This window comes from Natrix helvetica, assembly GCF_964273705.1.
Source record: "Natrix helvetica genome assembly, chromosome: 2".
Taxonomy (NCBI): Eukaryota; Metazoa; Chordata; class Lepidosauria; order Squamata; family Natricidae; genus Natrix; species Natrix helvetica.
Genome location: NC_138552.1, coordinates 71,132,277 through 71,157,353, shown reverse-complemented (window position 1 = coordinate 71,157,353; position 25,077 = coordinate 71,132,277). Strand labels below are relative to the sequence as shown.

The window sequence follows — 25,077 nt, the reverse complement described above, 5'->3', positions numbered from 1 at the left end:
GAAACCAATGAAGATCAAGATCATTGTGCAGTACTGTTACGGTTTGCATTTTAATACATATCATTGATATTAAGCTATTTTTGGGATAGATAAGGCGAGCTGAGTGAGCAACCAACAGAAAGTAAAGGATATTTTTCACTCTCTGCTTTTGCAGCAATATTAATAAAGTACATGTCACTTTGCAGCAAATCACAGGTTCCATTCTTCTTGTTAAAAAGACAATAGCCCTTGTATTATTTTTAACTATTTTGTAAATTTCAGCTTTAACAAAGCTCTCAAACATGCTCTGGGTTTGCATGTTGGCATTATGTAGACAGGCAGAAAATATATGAGGTGATGATACTGGTGAAAGATTGGCAATTATAAAAGAAACAATGGGTTTTAAGTTACGTTATGCCGTACATCTAATTATAGGTGTGGCATTAGAGACACTTCAAGTCCCACAAATTCATTCTAGCCCTAGGCAAGCACGAGGTGTCATATAGAAGTATTTTTCAGTCAGTTATGGATCCTGGACTACATTCCTTTTTCAAAGAATCTTAATTTAATACAATGAAGGGGAAAATGTAAAACAAATATAGTTGTTGAGGATCATGTAGGATAAGCAGTAAGAGTGATGTTTATGGCAAAAGTGTTGGTCTAGGACAGGGGAAACACAAGTTCAAGGCCAACCTCCACCATAGAAGAAACTGGAGTAGTCATTCTCTAACACAGTATTTCTCAAACTAGGTGATTTTAAGATGTGTGAACTTCAGTCCCAGAATTTCCCAGCCAGCATGGTTGGTTGGGGAATTCTGGAAGTTGAAGTCCACGCATCCTAAAGTCACCAAAGATGGAAAATACTGTTCTAACAGCATAGCATACCTCACATGTTGCTGTTGTGGACATCACACAAGAGGTCATTCCTTTATAAACTGTTTTGAGGATGCGGACGAAATGTGAAAAATAACCATAAATACAAACAAATAAAAACCTGTAACATGAAGGTTGATTTTTTTTTTAACTTGTTTTTCTATATTAGGGGACAGGCTTCAGTGAGGTTAAGTTTTGTATCTATAGTAAGATTTTTAAATATAACATATCTCTTTCCTTCAATCCCCATCAAAAATTGGCAATAAAACGTACTTTTACTACTGCATGGTAGGATACTAAATTTTTGTATCATGCTTTGGAGAAATGTGTTTGTGTAAAGAATATGCAGAAATGTAAATACCTTTCAGGGAAACAGATTGCTCACACCTATGTAGCTCATCTATGCACACCGTCTGAGCTTTGTTTTATGTGGATAAACTTGCAAAATTATTCACAGAATTTGGCTTCTTTTCAAAGAAAAGCTTTCTCAGACACTAACAGAAATAGATTTAACTATAATTTTTCATCCTCAGGTTTCACAGTTCAGTTAGCTTCTGCAAATACGATAGTGCCAAATACTGGTGAATCATCATTATTTTTGATAAGGTTTTCACAGTGTCGTTAAATAAGAAGTAGGCATATTCTTCCAATCAAACTAGGAGATCATGAGAATGGCAACAATAGCCAACAGCAGAATATTTTTATCCTGTATCATTGGCCTCAGAGTTGGCATGTTCCGATGATACTGATCCAGCTATCAATCATGTTTTGCTCTTTTCTCTTATGAACAACAAACAGAAATGTAGACAACCCAGTGATCACAGATACCACATCGATACAAAAAAAAATATGAACAATGTTTTGGGGAGCAGTTGCCCTGACAAAGTTGCTCTTGTAAATCCAGATAAAGTATAGTGCTGGAGAAATCCAGATTTCAAAGTAAAGACAAAATGAAAAACTAAAGAAAGATTCAAGGACCACAAATGGCAACAGTGAACTACGTGAAGTGGTTTTCAGGGGTAGGGGACCCAAAGAACAGATGCTGGATTTTAGGAATATTAACAACTCCTCAAACTTGGCGTTCAGACAATTGCAACAAGATTGGTAGGTGGGCATGCATCTTTGGGGCAATTGTAATCAAGTTCTATCACCCCAAATGGAAGCTGCTAATATTCAAAGAAGTAGCATAGGTAGTCCAGAAAAATCACACCAATGAAGCTTGACTATCTTCTTCCAGTTGGCTTGGTTGCCTCTTTGCTCAATCTGCTCCCTCAACTCCAGTTTCCTATGTGTTCTTCTCTATTGTGGCTATTCAGTAGTGCAGCTGTTATTGGAGCTGCTTTAAGAAGGCATGAATTATTTTTCTTTCAGTTTCTGCTTTTTGTCCTGGGCACCTTCACTATCAGCATGCTTGGTCTGCTACTCGTGCTACTATTGAGAATTACAAAGGTTGTCTTGGCCCCTGTGGTTGTGCGGTGTACTTAGTATGAGTTCTATCTGGACTTCCCTTCTAATTTTAAAAGATGCCAGTTAACAACCAATTTTTGGGAAATTTAAGAATACATCCCACTGACAGGACAATTTGCAGATCAACATTCTGAGCTTCATCGCTTCATGCAAAGTTCTGTCTTATTTTGTCATTTGTTTTTTTTTCATTTCCATCTTTTTATTCAGTTCCTGAAACTAATAGGACGCTATGATCTCCTTCCTTCCTTCATTCATTCATTCTTTCTTCCTTCCTTCCTTACTCCTTCATTTCTTTCTTCACTCACTCACTCCCTTCCTCCCTTTCTTTCTTTCACAAACTATAATGTAAGTTAAACATTCCACTGGAGCTGAAACAAATTCAGTTCCAGTTATTTTGAAAGAATCCTACTTTATTCTACAAAGTGACTAAATCACTACAAAATAACCAATTTAACTTGGAATTTTACTGTATCTGATTGACATATCCACTTTACCAACATTGCACCATTGCATATTAAATGAATGGAGGCAGTCTGACATACAAATGTATGGGAAAGGAGTTATTCTTTTTTAAGTTATATCCAAGTTTTTAAGATACATCCAAGCTTGGAACAAATCAAAACCTGCTTGTTCTGTCCAGGGTGGAAATGAATAAATATCTTCATTTCTTCCTAAATGTTTTTCTTAGTCATTATGGTACAGTATAAAGAAAGAAAACAAAAATATTGTGTGCCAAAAAATAAGCAAGGTGGAAAGATTCAGGGGTTTTGTTTTTCCCCTTGCTAGACACAAATGTGCTAATGATTCCTGGAATTCAGTGAATATTTGCAAATCCCCAATGCAGAGCAGTTCATTTGTTACAGAGAATTCCAACTGTGTTTAAAGCCAACTTTGTACAGGAAATTCTCCAGACATGTGTCATTTATCTATCTCCAATAGGTTTGCCTATTTACACTTTTATTTATGCTGAATCAGAAATTTTTTGTGCAAAATATATTTGGGTTTTTCTTATACTCTCAAAATTGCATTAATATAAACCTCTGTTTTTGGAGTATTTTATTTGCCATCAGCTATTGTATATTTTATTGTATATTTATTTATTTATTTATTTATATCCTACCTTTATTATTATTACAAATAACTCAAGGGAGCAACCATATCGAACACAACTCATCCAAATAAACAACATGTGAGATGGATTGGGCTGGGAGAGAGTGACTGGCCCCAAAGACGCCTAGCTGGCTAAGGCAGGACTTGAACTCATGGTCTTTGCTTTCTAGTGCCTTAACCAATAGACCTAACTGGCTTTCCATGTGGGCTTAATATTTTTCTAGATGATACATGCTAGCATTTTATCAACATAAACAATATATTCCATTTTCCTCACTCTCAACTTTCAAAACAACTGCCTTATAACTTAATATAATATTCTTCAACCTCCTCTATCATATTAGTTATTTCATCCTTCCTACATCAGGTAGTCATCATTGACTTTTACTTTGTTTTCTCTTTCAGGTCCTGTGAATGGCTTATTGGCATAAGCAGTTATAATAAAATCTTCCAAACTATACACCAACTCACTTAAATTCTTATTCATGTTTCAGAAAACTTTTCATACTAATTTGTAAGAAACCTGTATGTAAAGTTTTTAAAAGTTATATGAACCATTCCAATAGTCTTACAAGCGTTCTAAAATTTTACCAAGTTTCTATATAAGATTTTCCTGTTTTTACATTACAGGCAGTCCTCAACTTAACGTTACAGTCCTAACAGCTCATTTAGTGACAGTTTAAAGTTACAATGGCACTGAAGCTTATGACCATTTTTACACAGCGTCCCCATTGCCATGTGATCAAAATTCAGATACTTGGCAAGTGATTCATATTTATAACAGTTGCCGTATCCTGAAGTCAGGTGATCAGCTTTTGCAAACTTCTCACAAGCAAAGTCAGTGGGAAGCCAGATTCACTTAACAACCATGCTATAAGCGTAACAACTGCAATGATTCACTTAACAACTGTGGCAAGGAAGGTCATCAAATGGGGCAAAACTGATCAAACAAATGTCTCACTTAGCAACATAAATTTGGGGCTCAATTGTGGTTGTAAGTCGAGGACAATCTGTACTAGGTAATATATGAATGGAAGGATAATCTTTACCCGCAGAGAAATACCTTACTTGTTCCTACATTAGAAAAACTGGCCTACATCCAAAACTTATTATTTACCATTTGAAAGAATGCTTTTGACTGTCCCTCTGATGCCCAGTATTGAACAAATCTTTCTGAAGAATTGCAACATAATCCAAATTTGTGAGCTGCATTCCATGTGCAGCATTTTTCAGCTGTACACCATAAACAACATCTTCTCATGCCAAGAAAGAATGTATCCATGTGATTATTCAGGCTATTAAATCATTAAGATTGGTCACATTGTCAGCTGATGTATAGACTGGATTTGGCTTTTTTTTTCTACCTATCGAGTCCTTCTCAAGGAACTGGGATAGCGGATACTGTTGTTTGGTGGTGTTGAAGGTATTATCCAGTGGTGAAATTCAATATTATTATTTTTTTACTACAGGTTCTGTGTGCGTCGCTTGGTGGGCGTGACAGGGGAAGGATACTTCAAAATCCCCATTCCCTCCCCACTCCTGGGGGAAGGATATTGCAAAATCTTCATTTCCGCCCCACTCTGGGCCAGTCAGAGGTGGTATTTGCCAGTTCTCTAAACTACTTAAAATTTCCACTAGCGTTCTCCAGAACCTGTCAGAACCTGCTGAATTTCACCCCTGGTATCATCCCAGAATATAAGCAATTCCAAGTAAAGCTGCCTTTGCAATTGACTGATAGTGATTTTGTCAATGCCGATGGACTTCAAGTAGTTCTTCGGCTATTTTGGAATTGCACCAAAGCACCTATTACTATTGCCACTACCTTTCCTTTCTTTTGCCACAATTTTACTTCTATTTGCAGGTCTTTATATTTTTGTAATTTCTCCAATTTTTTTCTCTTCTCTTCTGGTGTCTCCCAGTATTGCAATCTCCACTATTCAAACTTTTTTTGTCTTTGTTACCAACAAGAAAGTCTAGAGTGTAACACTCTTGTTAAGAGTGTTGTGTGGCAGATGCTGTAAGTTTTTGCTTGAAACATGTTCTATACCAGGGGAGTCAAACTTGCATCATCACGGCATCATCATGTAATATATCATGCCTTTTTTCCCCTTCGCTAACCAGGTGTAGGCATGGGCAGTGTGAGTTTGACACCCCTGTTCTATACTAATACTTAAATAAACTAACTTCTTTTGAAAGCCGCTTTTCCAGGAAATATTTGTAATATCACATTCATTTGCAATTTTCAGCAAATAACCATACTTTTCTGTTTTGTTGGTGGTTTGTGGTTTTAATTTAACCAGAAATTTAGTAATAAATGAACTCTTTATTTCATAGGAGAATATATTGATTTTCTTGGTCACTGCCAGTTCTGTGACATTTCCTGCTCTAAATGCATAGGACCAACTTTGAAGGACTGCATTGATTGTACATATGCAAAGTAAGCCATTCTTATTAAATAATTTCTATCCATGTAGGAGTTACAATACCATCCATGTTTTCTGCAGTTAATTCAAGCTATTTTGCAAACTAATGTAAAACAAGTATAATCTGAGTTTATAATCCCTAATTGACTGGAACAAATCATTTTATGTTGCCCCTATTGCATACGCCCTGTACTTCTTATCCTGAAAGGAGAAAAATATATTGTTTCTTAATATATATGAGAAAAAAATGATATTGAAAAACCTGAGGAAATTCAGAATCTATATTTACACTGGTGCACGTCTCTGCAAGTTGATTAAAAAAAGAGTTTTGGAATACACAGTAATAAATCATATCATCCCTTGAATACCAATTTTTTCCTCTGAATCCCTAGCATTGTCAATGGAAATTTGGAAGCACTCTAGACATTAATATAATGATATTACAAAATTTCCTGCAGAAAAATCTGTCTCACAATTTGGATTCCACTGTCAGACAGGGCCCAAGTTCAGAATCAGAACTGAGTTACAATAAGGATCTAAGTAAAACAGTAACAAGTTATATGAACCTCCAGTAAAACATATAAATACAAACAGGACTTTCATATAAAAAAGTTGATTGTATCTTATTGATTTGTATACAGTGAAAGGTTTTGAATTAGTTTCCTATGAAGGTAGAATTGAATATTGTTTGCTGAATAAGATAAGAACAATGCAATGGAAATAAAGTATGCAGGAGGATAAATAAATGTTTAGTAAAGGGCTCATCACCGCCCCGAGTCCCTTGTTGGGAGAGGGGGCGGTCTAAAAATCTAAGAAATAAATAGAACAAAGAGTAAAGGAGGATGTGTGATGTCCTCTGGGTTATTTATGGATAAATAGATAAGAAATATCCATGGTGATATTGGAGAATGTTGTAAACCTGAATGTTTTCCACAAAGGTAAATGATTTCCCAGTTCACAACCATCAGTGTAACATATGGCATGAAAATACAAGGACCATGGTGTGGGCATAAAAACATAAAAAATAAACAGTAGCTCAAGATAAATTAAAAATGGCTTGACATAATATGTTGCAGATCTAACCACTTATGCTCCCTACGTCTGGAAAGAGACAATAATCCTCACCTCTTTGGGAAACAATATCAAGGAGCTTTATAAAAGGTTTGAGAAATTAGTCAGATCAATTTGAAGTTCAAAGTTTAGCTTGTCGGGTGTCGTAAGTAGTTTTCAAACTGAAAATAGAGCAAAGTACAAAGAATATGTGGAATATAACTGAATATGGAAGCCGGTCTCCAGATTGGTTTAAGTTCATTCTTTAAAAGGAAGTTATTCTTCAGCTACTTAATTCTAATGTTATGTTCCCCCCTTTTCTTTTGCAGTAGAGTTTTGGATGACGGGGGCTGCGTTGTTCAATGCCCTAGAGGGAAATTTGAATTTAACAAGCAGTGTCATTCTTGCCATGAGTCCTGTACGGAATGCAGTGGAAATGAACCTAATGAATGTACTAGCTGTGCTAAAGGTAAGGCATTCTCTTTTTTCCTCCTATTTATTTTCTGCTAATTGTACTGCAACATCCAGAGAATGAAATAACCGTAGAGTTTTGCTGCAACAGTGGGAATTTATTTAAATTGTGTGGTTGGAATCTAATGTTCTTCTACTCATTAACATGAGGTAGGAAAAATTCTTCTAACCTGTTTTATCCTCTCTCTAGTTTGAACACCCCAATAATCCTCCAGAGTATATTTAATAGAGGAGGGTATGCAAAAGAATTTAGGGAAAAAAGGAAATTCCAACATGTGAATAGACTCACATAACATCAGCTTCCAAGTGGTCTGGGTGAAATTTACTTGATTTCTTCTTTCCACATCCTAAAAAGCCAAATAGTACTGTAGTACTAAATCTCAGCTATTCAGTACTGGCTATCAGCAGAATGTCCATTGTTCCAAAGATAATAAGCAACCCCATCTTTTTAAAGACCAGTGTCAGAAACAAGCCATCATGGCCACCAGTTAGGACACAGAATGGGCCAAAATCTTTTATTTCCCCCAGTCCTTTAGAAAAAGCTCAGTGGAAGGACAATAAAGCCTAAGGCAGCCATTTAATTATACTTTAATTGTTAACAGTTGCTATGGCATTTCTTTTCAGATTGACATAAAAAGTTCTGAATCAAATTACATAAACTGTGATTTTATGTTCAAGGATTAGGAATGAGAACAGGAAAAAAAAACCTGCATGCTATTTCTTTGATCACCATTCCATATTATGCTTGTAAGAACTTTATCTTATTTAAAGAGTGTCTGACAGAAATCATGCATGCAGAAGTAAAAGGAAGGAAGGGAAGGAAGGAAGTGTAAGGTTCCAGGAGTTTCCTGGAGTCGCTGAAATGCCAAAGAGAATGAGACTCGAGACGAGGCTTGCAAAAAGTATCAGCTTTTATTTATGGCCCTAGCAAAAGCTGGGTGACAAAACTATGTCCAAAACATAGAAAACAAATGCATGTAAGGAATAGCCACACCCTGCAAGAGTGGCTCAGAGTATTATATACATTTTTGGCAGATAGAAACAAAGTTTATCCAATCAAAGACAAGATTCGTTACCAACGTGATCTTTAAAGCGTTCTTTTGTTCAAGCTCCAGTCTCTGTCAACCTTATCTATGGAGTATTCCTATAGCCTTGTGTAGTGGGTGGCAGCCCCCCTTTGCCAAGTTGTTTTTCGGCAGAATGTTTTAAGGATTTATGAGCCAGGAAAACTCCCTAGTTTGGTTCCTTTATCTATGTGGCCTCCTATTCCCGTGTAACAATTTCTTCTATGTTTTCAAGAATGTCCCTAGCTTTGAAGCCAAGAATAGAAACGAGACGCAGCAGTGAGATAACATTTGCAGTAATGCCATCCAGTATTAAGGTTACAATTTGCTAGGCTAGAAAATAACTAATTTCTGACAGTATACCCTAATATAAGCAGGAGCCAATATTGATTCATATATGCCTTCAGAAGGAAAGGAAGGAAGGAAGGAAGGAAGGAAGGAAGGAAGGAAGGAAGGAAGGAAGGAAGGAAGGAAGGAAGGATCATTCCATGCTGATTGTTACTGTTTTCTGAGAGCTGTCCTCACGATGGCGATGCAATTTATCCGGTTTCATCAATTCCTGATGCAAAGTATCTGAAATGTAAGCAAAAAGGAAGATAGCAATGAATGATTGGCCTGAGTCCACCCACTGAAAATACAGATAACAAAGAGTTGGTTCCCACTACGTTAGGTACGGTTTACTCTGTAGTGTTTACAGTCTTTTGAACTGTTCTCTTACTAGGTCATCAGAGGATGGACTCCTTCCAGCACAATCCTGGGTCTTTAAAACAATGCTTCTGGGTGTTTTGTTAAGTTTAATCTGGCTTTTCCTCTTCCAGATAAGAAAGGCCACGTGCGTTTCCTCTACCTGGGAGAATGCAGGAAGAGCTGTCCCTTGGGCTTCTATCCTTCTGAGGTGGACACGACTTGTGCCCCCTGCTTTGAGCACTGTCAAGAATGCCTGAATCAAACCAGCTGTGAGAGGTGCTTAGAGGGATACTCTCTCATCAATAACAGCTGCCAGGAACACAAATGCAAAAAAGGTACACTGCTTACAATGCAATGTGAGAAGTTTTATATCAAATATTTACTCTTTATACTGTTTCTATCTTCTTTTAAAACATGAACAGAATCCACCATGGTCTGCGAAATCAGCGTCTCCATTAGAAACTAAATTAATCAAATAAAAATAGGAAACGGGGAAATCTTTTCCCCAAACTTCTTCAAACCTCTCAATATCTTACCTGGAACTAATCCAAATATCAAAGGATAAGGCCTGCAAACACAAATAGAGTTAATTAAATTAAGTTTCTCAGAGGAGCTGCATGTTCTCAAGAATACATACACACACACCTCAAGTGTCATCCTAGAATCAGCACTACACACTTCCACACCCTGGACAAACTCCTTCTATAAAAAAAAATGCCACTGTAACCCATATCTCCACAGCTGCCTCTAAAGGCGAGCTGTTTGCTTTTAGGAAGAAATATTTCTTCTTTCCTCACAGCTGTCTGGATCTCATTTTTATTTATTCTTGTGCAAACCCAGTTCAAGTTGGAACCCCAAATCATTCTTCTAATTGGCAACCTTCCCTTTCCTCATCTCAATGAACCTGGACTATTTCAGAGCATCAAAACATACTTACGCCTCACTTACAGGAGCCACTCTTGCTTTACAAGATAACTCTCTGAAGCCCTAAAGGGGGTTCAGAGCACGGGGCAAGCATATATAGCAGAGATGGTATTCAGCAGGTTCTGAGCAGTTCTGGAGAACCAGTAGTGGAAATTTTGAGTAGTTCAGAGAACCGGTAAATACCACCTCTGACTGGCCCTGCCCCCGTCTATTCTCTGCTTCCCGAGTTCCAGCTGATTGGGAGGAAATGGGGATTTTGCAGTAACCGTTTCCTGGAGTGGGGAGGGAATGGAGATATTACAGTATCCTTCCCCTGCCTCACCCACCAAGCCACGCCCACAGAACCGGTAGTAAAAAACATTGAATCCCGCCGATATATAGCATTTCAGAAACAGGAGTTTCCTGGGATCAAACTCCTGTGCTGAAATCTGAGGAAGCAATGCAGCTAGGAGTTGTTGCCATGTGCTCCGAAGCAGTTTATAAACCTTTGAATCCAAAGTGTGGTCCTCCCTTTGTGTGTGTTTGTGTGCTTGCATGCGCATCTACCTTTTCTGAAGAATATGAAGCTCTGATTCCATTGTCCATTATCCAGGGGAAATCAAAGGTCTCGACTCAGAAGATTGCATTCCTTGCCCTGAAGGATGCCTCATCTGCAACTTGGGTATGTTGCATTTTAAAAAATTGGTTCACTCCTTTTTCTTTCTGTCTATTTAGGGTGGTAATTATCTCAGCAAGTTTTGGGAAAAAATCTGAGGGATTGCTTTAGTGCAGGAGTGGGGAACCATGGCCATTTGACGATCTGTGAACTTCAACTCCCAGAATTCCTGAGACAGTATGGCTGAGGAATTCTGGAGGGGGGGAATGCAATACGCTTGGGATTCTCATGCTAAACAGTACAGAAAGGGAAGTTATTAAATCCATGAAGAGTAATTCTATTTTGTTCTTGATATTTTTAAAATCTTGGCTCTGCCTACTTCCTGAGTATAATGGCAGTATCTCTGTGAAGACCAGTGGGGCTTTTCAGAGAAAAATCTCTAACTAAATGCTGTGAGTCTGTTGCACTACAGCCTTCCAGAACAGCTGTTTTAAATTAATCAAAATCCTTCAAACTATTTGATTGCAGATAATTTACATCAAGAATTTTTGTCTTCCTTAGTTATGTTTGCATGTTTTTCTATCTTTGAAAACATTAAAGAAGATGTATTACATTGCAACGAACAATTTTAAATTCTACTGCAGGCCAAGCTGAATGCTTGATGTTTTACTATCTTAAAATATATTAGTGGTATATTTGCTTCCATGACAAAAAAGAATACTCCCCATGCTTCATATGTTTTGTATTAGTTTTAATAGTTGTCAGCTAAATAACCCTCAGAGGAAACAAGAGATTAAATGTTTAAACTTGGATGGTTGGCAACATAGCCTTTAGTCGAATTGCAGTATGATTATGGGAGGTCCTCAATTTATGACTGGTTGCTTAGTGACCATTTGAAGTTCTGAAAGATCAACCTGGGGAGAATTTATGATTTGGATTTGAAGTTGGAAATGGGTTGCATTAACAACCATTTGCAGTGTTGCCCAGTCATATGGCCACATTTTACAAAGGTTGTACCAAAATGCAGCATTTATTTCTGGTTTTTGACAAAACTGCACCCACAAGGAATCATTAGTTTGCCTAACAACCCTGGCATTCACTTAATGACCACTGCAAAAAAGATCATAAACTCAGGTTGGTTGTGCGATTGACAAATTTTACTACTGTTATGAGTTACAGTGGTGATGGGCACATAACTCATAACTCAGGGGCTACCTATATTTCAGATCCCTATTGAATGTCTTCCTTAATTACATTGTGGGAAGGGAACTTCACCAAGACAGTGTTGTATTAGGAAGACCAGTACAGCCCATAGCCAAACTAGAAGTCACTAGAATAACAAAGCCAGCATATATTCTAAAAGAAACATCCTGAGAATAATTACCAGGATATCAGGACAATTAGAAATAGCTGCAGAGTACAAATAAGACAAAAGACCTAGGAAGTGCAGGAAGAAGCTACCTTTAAGAGAAGGAAAAGGTCAGAGTGACAACAAAGACTGGTTAGCTCGGGGGCGAAGATGGAAAAATAGGAAATACGGTAGAAGACACTAGGGCTCATCCCTGTCCCATGGGAAGCACTTTAGGGCAGAGGAATAACAAAACTCAGGACAGAATTAGAACCATTAGCAAAGGCACAAACAAAAAGGGATAAAACAATAGGACAAAGAAAACAAAAGGACTTCAAAGAGGAAAATGGTATAAAAAATGTACACTTTCTGTATGTCGGGGTCAGCTCACCCAGGAACGCTGATCCACATCACTGTTGGTCTTGCTTTCCTGAAATAATAAAGTCAACTTGCTTTCAAACGCAGCGTGCTTCGATCCTAAATTCATTCTCCCAGCCGGGAAATCCGAACCCACAGAGGAAACCTTTTTCCATTTAACAACATCTAAGTTGATCTCTATATACTAACCTTTAAAAGACATGCTGAAGTTTAACTAATTATTTAGTTTAATTACTTTTGTTCTCAGAAATCTATTGGTGGGAGCTAGGACTTTAGGATTAAATCAGATCAAGTTGACCCAGAAAAATCACAGTGTTTAATGGTCAGAGGTACTCTTGATTTATTAAATACTGATACTACACAGAAAAAATTCGAGATAGGAGATTCACAAAAATATCTCCAGCTACAATTGCTGGTTCCTGAAAAATGAAATGTTGGTGGCAAGGAAGAGAATCCAGGATGCAGCTTAGCTGGTTCAAAAGAGAAGTTCTCAGGCTGAAGCAAGGCTAAAAGCTGATTTACAATAGCAGAGTTGAAAGGGACCTTGGAGGTCTTCTAGTCCAACCCCCTGCCTAGGCAGGAAACCCTATACCGTTCCAGACAAATGGCTATCCAACATCTTCTTAAAGACTTCCAGTGTTGGGGCATTCACAACTTCTGGAGGCAACTTCTGTTCCACTGATTAATTTTAATAAAATTAATTTTAATTAATTTTAATAAAATTTTAATAAATACATTTTAATAAAAATAATTATTTAATAAAGGCAAACACCTTTATGGTAGATTATTGACCTGTTTCCAATAGTCTTTTAAAAGATGAGTTGAATGTTGAAAGCTGTACTGGGAGGCAAAAATAGAATTGAAGGGGAGAAAAACCAGAGGCCAAAATCTGGGTACTGGGAAATGCTGGTTTTACTCAGGAACATGACATTTTTGAGTGAAAATCACAGCATGCGGAAAGCTATGTTTATTCTTTCGCTGATGAGATTGTTTCCTATGTGTGTGCTTGTGCGTGTGCGTGTGTGTGTGTGTGTACCAATTACGTTTCTCTTTTCTTTGGCCAAAGAAGACAGAATTCTGTTTTTGTATGATTCAGGGTTGTCTGCAGAGTGCTGTGAAACATTAAAAATGGCATCCGTGATGGTTGCCTATTTTGTGAGCGATTGAAATCCAATTATAGTAGAGCTAATTGGGCCTATAAGGTGAATCACCCGGTCACAAAAGACCAGTAACCCAATACCACAGATTGTTTTTAATGAGAAATCTTGTTAGATACTGAAAAGAAAATTTGATTTTAAGACTGAAAGGAGGTCGTGGTGACAAAAATAAGGGCATGTCCTCTTTTGGCCAGGCATCCGATAACCCTCACCTTGTCTGACCTTGAAAGGGCTAAGCAAGATCCAGTAACAGCATTTAGGATTTGATTGGGAAAACCATCAGATGCCAAAGCTGTTCACTAGATTGAGAAGTAAAAAGCTTTTTTTTATCATCACTATGAGATGGGCTGTATAAATAGTTTTAAGTCAATCAATCTTCAGGAGTAAAGTCTGATTTGAGGACACCTTTGTATTTTTATGGTGCTTTTTAGTTTTTTAAAATATTACTGTTCAGAGAATGTAGGAATAACTTTTCAAAGCAATAAGTCTAGCAGTGACATTTGAAAACAATGATAAATCTTCTTACTTTCTTACAATAAAATGACATGATACAAATCTAATTATTATTATGCATCATCATTTACCTTACTTAACTTTGAAAAGAAAGGGAAATATCCGATATTCTAGAAGTATTTTACACTCATTTTGGTAAAAGCTTACACCGGGATCATCACTATTGATTTGTTTGGATTCAAGAAGTTCAAGGGAATTTAATATGACTCCCATCCACTGCAGTTCCCATGAGATAGCATATAAATCTTGCAATGTGTGATAATATCATTTTGATTTTAATGATGAGATGATAACAGAAGTGCTCATTTTGTGTTTGAACCTAAAGCCTACATGGTCCTAATTTGGTTTGAGAAATTATTTGATTCTCATTACTTATTTATTCCAGATAACCCAGAAACTTGTACATCATGTATCCATAATTATTATATGTAAGTTTATCACTCTTATTTCTTTCTTTATCGGTGATTAATTTTCTTTTCTAAATGAAAGCAGGGCTCTTTCCATTACGGCAGATGGAGCTAGGCCAGCTTTCCCCAACTGAATGTCCTTCAGACATGTTAACAGATTTTGGAGATGTCAGAGCTAAACTCCCACACATCAGGAAGGCGCCACTTGGGGAAGGCTATTCAAGTGCCTATAAATGGTTTTTGAATATTTAAGCACAGAAAAGAGATTCTGTTGTAACTCATAGGAAAATGTTTGGGGTTGTATTTGACCTTGGGGTGGGGTGGGTGACGTGGCCGGGGGCATGGCCAGCTCGACATCGCTCCTGTCAGGAGTACCCGTGGTGGCCAAGTGCTAATGCAGGACTTCCCTCAGACCTTCCCTCCCTCTCATTATAATCTTTTTCCTTCCTACCTACCTTCCTTCCTTTCTTCCTTCCATGCATCCATCCATCCATCCTCTCTTCTTTTTCCTTTCCTCTTCATTCTCCTTTCTTTTTCCTTCCCCTCTTTCCTTATTTTTCCTTCCTTGCTTTCTTTTTCTTTCCTCTTTCCCATTTTCCTTTCCTGTCAGTTCTTGGATGCTCCAATGCAAAAAAGGGAAACATTTCTCTTTTTGTTTTGTTTTGCTTTTAGTTTGTTTTGATAGTCCTCTGTCAGCGAAAATGGAGCCTGGAGGACTGTGTGCATCCCCCCAGGCCCCGTTTTTAGCAGTGACACCTCCTGCAGTCCTCTACCAGCAGAAAAGGCTCCCCCAGGCCTTCTTTAGCCCTCTGCCAGCTAAAACAGAGCTCAGAGGGGCTGTATGCAGCCCTCCTGAGCTCCGTTTTCACTGGCAGATGCACCATGGGCTGGCCCTTTGCTGTTTCCAGGATGGTCTTGCGGGCCAGATCTAAGCACCCCATGGGTCAGATCTAGCCTTGAGTTTGAACCCCTGCTCTAGGTGATTCATTTAAGGGCCATTTAAGGCTAACTCCCAAGTAAATTGGTTGTGGTTGTGGTTGTGGTTGTGGCACAGATCATGGTATGAATAAGGTTTATTTTGAATACAGGTCATCCTCTCTTAGTGAGCATTCATTTAGCAACCATTCAAAGTTACGATAGCCCTGAAAAATGATGCTGCAACCATCCCAGTGTCCTCAGGGTCGTATGATTGCAATTCAGCCACTTGGCAACTATTGTGCATTTATGATGGTTGTAGCATCCCATGGTAACATGACTGCCATTTGCAACCTTCACAACCAGTTTCTCATAAGCAAAGTCAATGGGGAAGCCAAGAGGAAGTTGGAAGCCATGCTCATGTGATATTATTCTTAATGACAGCAGATGAATCGCTTCACAACTGCAGCCAGAACCGATGTGATAAATTGGTATGGTCAAATGACATTGCGCTTAATAACCGTGCCACTTAGCCATTTAGAGCTGCTCATCTCTATTGCATTCAGTAAGTGAGGACTACCTGTATACTCAGTTGTGTTTTGTGGATTGTCCTTGTGGAAAGTAATAAAAGGAGAAGGAAGGACAATATTTCCATGCTTCTTATTTATACTGGAAAATAACTTCCATTTTTTTTGTTTAGTGTTCTTTATATTCCTTTCTATTTAGCATTATCAGCTTTTGTCATATTTGCCAATTTAAGAATGCCAGTAACAAATGACTATTTTCTCCCCCCTTCGCTTTTGTTTTTGGGTAGGTACAATCAGCAGTGTTATAGAACATGTCCTCAAACTACTGTCCCAGATGACAATTCTCACATATGCCTTGAGTGTCAACCCAATTGTCAAAGCTGTGACAGATATCAATGTTATTGGTGTGAAGAAGGTTTTTTCCTTCTAGGTAAGTGAAACAACCAGACCTGCATGCAAAAATGCCCAGGAACATAAAGGCCTTTCATTGAGAGTTAATATCCATGATTTGATACTGTTGACAGAATAGGCTCTGTCTATTTGAGCAAACAACGGATGACATCAAAAAACGAGAAAATAAGGACCCCAGTTCAAATTTCTTGAATATAGATTGTGAACACAAAGGCATGAGATGTTTAATTATTTCATTTGTTATTAGAGACACCAGACACAATCAAATTGGAAGTTGTAAGGACCATACATGCTAAAACATGTCAAAGTCTAAAATCAAACAGCTATTAGCTATCTTAAAGCACACTAAAACGAAATGCTAGTTACCATCATGGGAATGCTTAGTGATGCTTATGTAATCAAATATAAGCCCATTTATCTTTGATTCTCATGAAGGTAGCAAACCAGGACAATTAACAGTCTGAAAGATAATATGGATTTGGTAAATTCCCCAGAGTGCTGGATGTTATCTCTGAGAAAATCTTTGTAGCTGCAGCACAAAATTTGGCTCACATTGTATAACAGGCCAGAGGTCTAACACAAGAAGTAAAACGTTTACTCATTTTCTGTACTTACTCAGTCCTTCAGGAGAGGAGAATTTGGTGTGGCATGTTGACCTCTATAAAAGATGGTAATAAAACATTATCCATGATACCAATTGCTTCAGTTCAAAATCCATTTCTTTAATTAAATACTTGTATAAAGGTTCACAAATATGGTACTTCAGTGTGCTACATAGAAACATGTAAGACTAACTGGGTAATATTTCTTCAACTTTTCATGGAGTCATTTGATCCTAGACTTTTGATGATGCATCTGAATAAATTCAACTAATGCAAACACATCTCCTCATTCAGAAATTCAGAAATGCATGAAGACCTCGTTTTTTTTTTAACCAGGCATAAGAGGAGAATAATCAAGCTCTCCCTATTTGTGAATTATGTTTTGGTGAACCACTTTATGTGAGTTGGTTGGAACAGAATTTTAATTCCGGTTAATCACCAAGAGACACATTTGGGAGATGGATGGCCATATAAAACATGTATAAATAAAAAAATAAATAATCCTCCAAATGAGTGATTATATATGTAAAAATAATATGAATTCTATCGCAAGAAAAGCAGGATGAACCTGAATAATTTTAGTCAGAGTATCTAGCAACTCACAGGGATGTTTTGAAATATCACACACACACACACACACACACACACACACACATCTCTGAGAAGATTCCTTCATTGCATGTTATTTTAAAAAGGCTGATGTATGAGGTATTGGTTAAGATGTTGACTAAATTTGGGAGACCCAGAGTCTCAGTCACCTTCAATCATGGAAACCCTCTCAGCCCAAACTACTTCACATGCCAATTTAAGTTCTTGAATCAAAGGTGAGAATTAAATCAAATCCATAAATAAGCAGATCTTTAAGTTGTCGGTATAGGAGCACCCAACTTCCAAATTAGGAATATGGAACTTGGCCAGCAAATATTGTGCACATCTAGCATATCCAGAGTATTTCCAAGACTAGCATCCATTGGCAGTGCAGGAAAAGGCAAAACTCCTCTTGTGATCCAATTGGGTTCTTGTGTAATTTCTGTACATAACATGTTTTAAATATATTCCTTTTTTTAAATTAAGACAACAACAGAGCCATTTGTATGCAAACAAGCATGGAGTCCTATTTGGGAAGCTTCCTTTTATTGTTACCTTAAGAATTGCATGCCTCAATATCTGTTCATTTCTATTTGATTGTGAACTGTTGTTCTCTTAGTACAGATTCTTACCAAAGAAATCAAATTTTGTACTGAGCAATCAGATCAATATGTACTGAAACATAATAAACCAACCACTTCAGGGTTATTGGTATTTTTAATTACTTTCATATAAAGCATATCTGAAAACTGATATTGCTTAAAATATAAGCAATTATATAAGCAATACCTTTTCTTTTAAAGATATTTCACCAATGGAAGTAAAGTTTCAGATTACCTACAAAGAAAAGAATCTATATTCAGTTCTTAGCTGTTTTAGAAGAATCTTGTAGTGTCCAATTAGAATGTGGTCTCAAAAATGCCCATGAAGTGTAGGGGAGCACGTGTCAAAAAAGGCAAGATGGAAGCTGTGCTAGCATGTCCAAGGCTCCATGCCTTCTTTTTGCATGCTTCATGTCACATGTAAATAAGAATCAGGCCTTCACTGGTGAACTTGTGCCTACCATTTCACTTTATGGATCTGTCCATATGGATACCTCACCTTTATCCAAAGAAAGAGTACACTAATAGAAATGTGCAAACAGTAGGTTTCTTCTAATACCCTGGGATGCTTCCATTTGTGTGGGATTCAAATATCCTCTCATCTTTCAGTGCTGCATTATCACTTAATTCATTCAATGCCATGTTTATCAACCTGGCAATTCAAGGAGTTGAAGAGAACCTCTCTTAAGGTAGCCAAGACTGAGAAACACTGATTTAATACAGCAGAGAGTTAAATTGGCAGCTCTAATTATCAGTCTGTACTTGAAGTCCATTTTTGAGAAAGCTACGGCCACATCCTCTAAAGAGGCTAGGTAGCCAGTAATTCATTTCAGAATTACATGCATTTGTTATAGTGTTAGTGACTGGTGCAACTCTAATTCCCATTATCCATCGTCAATACCTGATAAGGTATTTTGGATTGTCAGATTCTCCAATAGTGGCATGATTATGTGACTATGTGTTTATGCTTCAGGTGGGACATGTGTGAGAGATTGTGGAGCTGGCTTTTACAAAGACAAAATTACAGAAGAGTGTGAACCATGCTACAGGACATGCAAAACATGCAGAGGGATCAACTACAATGACTGTACAAGCTGCCAAGGAAATTTACAGCTGCTGCATGGGAAGTGTGTAAATCCCCAACACAAGGGAAAGCATGGGAAATTTTGGAACGGTAAGCTGCTTTCATTTTGCTGCGTTGCTTTCACTGTTAGTGCTAGGAACTCTTCAAAGAGGAAGGAATCTGCCCCTTAACCTAACTCTCAAAGCAAATTGGGCTTATAGAAGAAGAAATGATGTTATTGGCAGGCTTGGAAATGGAGTTGTTACTGACATTTGACCAGAGCCTGATATGGGGCAGCTTGACTTGCAATACTCCACAGTTTGTTGGGTGCAAAAGACCAGATATTTTTATTAAAAGCCTATACAGAGGAATCTTCTCAACTAATGGTCAGCACCTGGTTTGGGTTAGATAGGAATCAAGGGCACCCAAGGGGGGTGGACTTAATTCTTTTGTGGCTATGTAGGAATTCTAGGATAATTCCCCTTTTCACTTCACCCCCAGGTTCTGCCATCCTTTCTTCTACACAGTTAAACTCTCAGGGGTCCTGTGCCCAGTAAAAATGGTGGGCAGGCTGGTCAGGAAACTTCTCTGAGAAGGGGCAATTTTGTCAGGGATGCCCCAAACCAAGAGTAAATTCTTTATTTACACTCATTGTATTATTGACAAATGCACAGTTTTAGATTAGTATGAGCAGGATATTTTTACCCAAAATTTGCATCTATTGTTTACTGTAATATGTTTACTAGCAATGTACTCAGTCATACCCCATGTGAAGAAGACATCAAGACTAGGCCACATGGTTATTGTTCGTCCTGTTTTACTGATAGAGAAGCTGAAGCTGCACTCCTCAGACGATTTGGGCTCCGCATTCCTGAAGGGCCGCTTCTTCCCTTATGTCCCGTCGCGATCCTTGCGGTCGGCTGAGATCGATCTCTTCTCGGTGTCCTCCAGGCATCAAATTGAGATGGAAAGAGCACTTAAAGAGGCATTCTTGGAGAATGCCCAGGTGCTGCCGAAGGCTTTTCCCTTCAAGGCTCACCAAAATCCAAGCCTGAGCATTATCCGGAAGCGATGTAAGACTAAAACAAATCTTTTTTTCCTAAATATTGCTATCCAAAGTGGAAAGGATAGGACTTCATTTTTCAGTATGTAAGATAAGGTGGGCCTTCCCCAATATGGAAGTTAATATGTGGGTGAGGAGAATAATCCAGTATTTATATTTAATTTGACAGTGATCCTGGTGCTAAACTTATTCAGTATGAAATAATAGTGATCAGCCCAAGGAGTAGCAATTCTATGGCCAAGAATCGTTACCTCAGGATCCTGGCACAATGCAGCATTCAAACTAATGAAACAGTACTTAAACCGTGATTCACTTCTCCTATTTTGATAATTATTTAATTAAGTGTAAGCACATGTGGCCTGCCTGCTTTAGGACAACAAGCAGATTTAGTACAGGTGGTCCTTAACTTACAACCATTCATATTGTGAGTGTGTGAAGTTACAACGGCACTGAAAAGGTGTCTTATGACCTCAGACGTGCAACCGTCACTGTCCCATGATCAAAACTCAAGTGTTTGTCAACTAGCATGCATTTACAACCGTTGCAGTATCCCCAGGTCATGTGATCACCGTTTGTGACCTCCCCAGCCAGCTTCCAACAAGCAAAGTCAATGGGGGAAGCCAGATTTACTTAATGACCATGTGATTCACTTAACAACTGCAATGTTCCATTTAACAAGCATTGCAAAAAGGCATAAAATTGGGTGCAACTTATTTAACAGCCGCCTTGCTTAGCAATGGAAATTCTGGTCCCAATTGTGGTCAAAGTCAAGGACTACTTGTATTTTCCCCTAATAATTTGGCATCCTGTATGTTTATGTATGGGGGCAGGGGGAAATGTCTGAATGAATATCTCAAAGCAAGCATGGGTTTTTAAAAATGCCATTGGGTGCTTACAATTAATGCAAAGCATTTTCTTGAACCCAGCTCCAATATTCCAACAAGCAAAAGTTTTATTCCTAAATAATTGAGCTGGAAAAAGATATTAGAATTCCATTTCCTTCTGAGAAGGAGGGGGATCTCCTTATCCAGATTGGGTTACAGATACTCTAATGAAGTAAATAAAATCCAGAAATTGGAACGGGAGAACCCTCAATCTGCCTGTCATCTTTTTTACACCAAATACTATTCATTAGATTTGCCTCTTGAGGGACAAACAGATGCTGGAAAAATGTTTCCTTTCTAAAGGCCATTTCTTCCTCCCTGCCTAAACATGGCACAAATATATCCTGGCAGCTTTTTTAGAAAAAATGTTGTTCCATGCTTTGCTCTAATGATGTTAAGTAGGCTCTTTCCATCCAGGAATCTCAAGGTGAGTTCACCTTTAGGGTTTCTCCCACTTCTTAAAGGGAAGTCAGGTTATTGGCAAGGTCAGGTTATGGGCCACACAGGTGAAGGAAAGATACGAGCAATGGGAACAATAACTTCCATGCTAATATAGTTTTCTTCTAACCAAGGATGGGTGGACCATATCATCTCAGCAATGTGAAAGAGCCTCAGGTATTCATAGGGCATGGTCCAAAAAGCCAAGATGGCAGTCTCAATGGTATACTCAAAGCTCTGCCTGTTTTAACATAAATTGCATGCCTGGTGCACATAAAAATGAGTGGAAGTTCCATTGTTGCCACCATCTTGGTTTCATGGACCATGTCCTGTAGACACATCTGGATAAACCCAAGAAACAAAAGTCCTCTGTGGTAATCCTTCCGTTTGAACAAACTGAAATGGCTGTGGCGGTGGCAGATTTTAGGGGAAGGTATTAATACACTATGTTGATTTCAATAAAAAAAAACTACAGACTTTCTTTTTAAAAAAGAGATAAATTGGGAGACTTTTCCAATGTGATTTTTAGCAATGACAGCTTAATCTGTCAAATCCAAATTTACTAATGATTGTAGAAAGTGTCCCTAACTTAATCCATAATGATTTTTACAGTCTGCAAAATATTTAGGTTTTCCTTCTTAGGTTGCCACTGAGCCATGCTCAGTGTAATCCTGGTCATGTGGCACACAAATATTGATTGTTCTCTTTCTTGTGCTCCAAGCGATGGAGATGGTGCCTTAGGAGGATGGTTAGAAAGGTATTTCACTGAGAATTCAACTATTATCTACAGTCTCAAAATATTACCAATCCAGAGGTGGTAATCAACAGGGTCTGACCTGTTCTGGAGAAACGGTAGCAGACATTTTGAGTAGTTCAGAGAACAGGTAAATACCACCTCTGACTGGCCCCACCCCCATCTATTCTCTGCCCCCTGAGTCCATGCTGATCAGGAGGGAATGGGGATTTTGCAGTAACCTTCCCCTGGAGAAGGGAAGGAATGGAGAATTTACAGTATCCTTCCCCTGCCACACCCACCAAGCCATGTCCACAGAATTGGTAGTAAAAAAAATTGAATCCCACCACTGTACCAATCCCATTACATGGTTAATCAGGGTTGATTATATGCCGGGACAGTAGGAAGAATAGAGGGAAGGACCCATTAGCAAGATATATTCATATCCAAAGTTTGTATTATGTTAAGTATCCCCATCTCTAGCCTCTTCAGAGAATGGCCCAGTTCAGATATAGCAGATCCAGTATCAAATACTATGATTTATTGGAAGACAAACAAGTAACAAATTCCAATACTGTTTTTGGCTTCCTTGTTGAATCAAAACCAAGTAATCTAATCTTAGTTTCCCAGTTGGGATGCAGTAGTGGTTTAGTGAACCAAGAAATCTTCTCTAAAACCTCCCCAAGGGAGATTAAGAGGTGGGCATAGCCCAACACACTTCTCTTTGCTAAATAGGGAGATTCAATCTTGAACTAAGGAGAAACTTCCTGATAGTGACAGCAATTAATCAATGGAACTGCTTGTCTCCAGAAATTGGGGGTGTGCTGTCAGAGGAGGTTGGGAAGAGATTTGACAGACATTTGTCCAGAATGATACAGAATTCCTGCTTGAGCAGGGCTTGGACTAGAAGACCTTCCAACTCTGTTATTCTGTATTCTGAATGATCCAATGGATTGAATCCATTTGCTTACAGGCTGGGTCTGATTCACATTATGACAGAAATAAATTTCAAATGATTTGGATATGGCTTGCTACTAGTCTCAATCTGGCAATTTTTCAAAACGTGATTTCAGGCAGGTGTCATTTTTTTTTGATAGATCGAAGACTTAAGAAACAAATGATTTCTTCAGACAGATAATTTTCCTACTTGTAAATTGTTGTGTGCAGAAAAAACAAAACAACCCATAGTGTTCCTTAACCAAAGTTGGATCATCTCCTGCAAACTGCTTCCCCCATAGAATATAGTTTTTCCAATGTCTGTTTCCAACTGGAAAAGCAGAAAATAGTAAACTAGAAGATGCAGGACTGGAACTCTCTCTCAGTCTACTCCCTCCCTCTTCCCCCCACAAGCCCACACATACTTACATACACACAGATGTACTTACACAAATTCCCATATACACAAGATCTACATGCATACACTTTGCATGGGATGCCAGATTTCCATATGTACTAACTAGTTAGTAAGAGGATGGTTTAAGTAAATCAGTTCTTAGGAAGGCTAATCCAAATAAACTGTGACGGAGTCCAAAATAATGAACTTGAAATTATCAAGCTTCTCTTTCTTTTCTATCCAAGGGGGGAAAATGTCTGGGTCAGTAAGTGTTGCTCTGAACATCTGTATTTTATCTTGTGTACCAGATGATGTTATTGGGGAGCCAGGAGACACAATAGTGAAGGCCTTGATTCACTGCATGTTAACACAGCAGTTCAGCTGGAAGTATGATTTAAGAAGCATGAACAGGCAGATTACTAACATGTTAAATCACCAAACTTTTACATTCTTTCATCAATCCACAGACACCTAAAAATGGGTAGTTAAACAAAAGAAAATAAGGTGAATACATTGTGCCAATGTTTTCAGCTGGGGATGGTTTAAAGACTTTTTTGTTTAATCAACATGCAATTTGAAACCATATTTTGTGTCAGTACCAATTTTGTTTCACATTGTTGGGTTTTGTTCACAACTGATAGGTTTTAAATATATATAGTCGCCACGCCTGCACAAACAAGTTCAGAAGGATCTGGAACAAGAGACATTCCACAAAAATTCCACTTTTTCATGTGGCCTCTTGGCTACCCCTGAGCTAGACTCTCTGAAGCCAGCTACGCTTCTCAATGATTTGTAAACTATATTGTAGTATATTGTATATTGTAAACCAACCACATTCACTAATCACCATGACCCACATCTTCAGCCACACCCCCACTCAGTGTCATCATAGCCTCCTTCCTGGTTAGCTGCATCCAAGCAGAAGAGTTACGCCAGAATAGGCAGTGGCACCCGAGTAGAAGCGTTACTCTGCAGAGCAGTGAGAAAAGCCTTACAGAGCCACATGCAGCTATAGGCTCTGCCAACTTCACAGAGTCAACATCAACGTGACAGTGTTGGTGGCGTGTAAGCACTGCCGAGCGGGCGTGGCGATGGATGAGCTCCCCCCCTGAATGGCAGCCCGAGGGCTGACACTATATAGAAAATGGGAATTCTGCAGAACATTTAACATAAAAAGGCGATAAATTTTAAATGCCTTTGCTATGAACACTTTACATTTGTAGAAATTGGGGGAGGCATTTAAAGATGTACAATTTATATCTCCACAACTCTTACCTTTATCAATCTCTTTAATCCAAAAAGTACACAATTTCTAGGATGCATATTCCATGTATATTTCTACTTCCACTGAACCGTATAATGTTACATACGTGAGTCTTGTTCAGTGCTTGTGCATGGGTGACTCTACTTCTGCAAAATTAACAGATTAAGAAACTAACTCCATCTGTGGATGTGAAAGCAAAGTCAATTTA

At 38.2% G+C, this 25,077-nt stretch overlaps 1 protein-coding gene across 1 annotated transcript in view; it reads left to right on the top strand.

Moving 5' to 3' along the window:
• Positions 1 to 1,835: 1,835 nt before the first annotated feature.
• Positions 1,836 to 25,077, top strand: part of LOC309387358 (proprotein convertase subtilisin/kexin type 5-like) — a gene marked incomplete at its 5' end in the record, with an annotated part of 43,651 nt that continues 20,409 nt past the window's right edge. Inside the window, 8 exons of the mRNA XM_081943831.1 lie at positions 1,836 to 1,956; positions 5,764 to 5,866; positions 7,232 to 7,371; positions 9,256 to 9,459; positions 10,641 to 10,709; positions 14,425 to 14,467; positions 16,176 to 16,318; positions 19,065 to 19,265. Coding sequence (XP_081799957.1) covers positions 1,836 to 1,956; positions 5,764 to 5,866; positions 7,232 to 7,371; positions 9,256 to 9,459; positions 10,641 to 10,709; positions 14,425 to 14,467; positions 16,176 to 16,318; positions 19,065 to 19,265 — 1,024 coding nt within the window. The remainder of the gene's footprint in view (positions 1,957 to 5,763; positions 5,867 to 7,231; positions 7,372 to 9,255; positions 9,460 to 10,640; positions 10,710 to 14,424; positions 14,468 to 16,175; positions 16,319 to 19,064; positions 19,266 to 25,077) is intronic.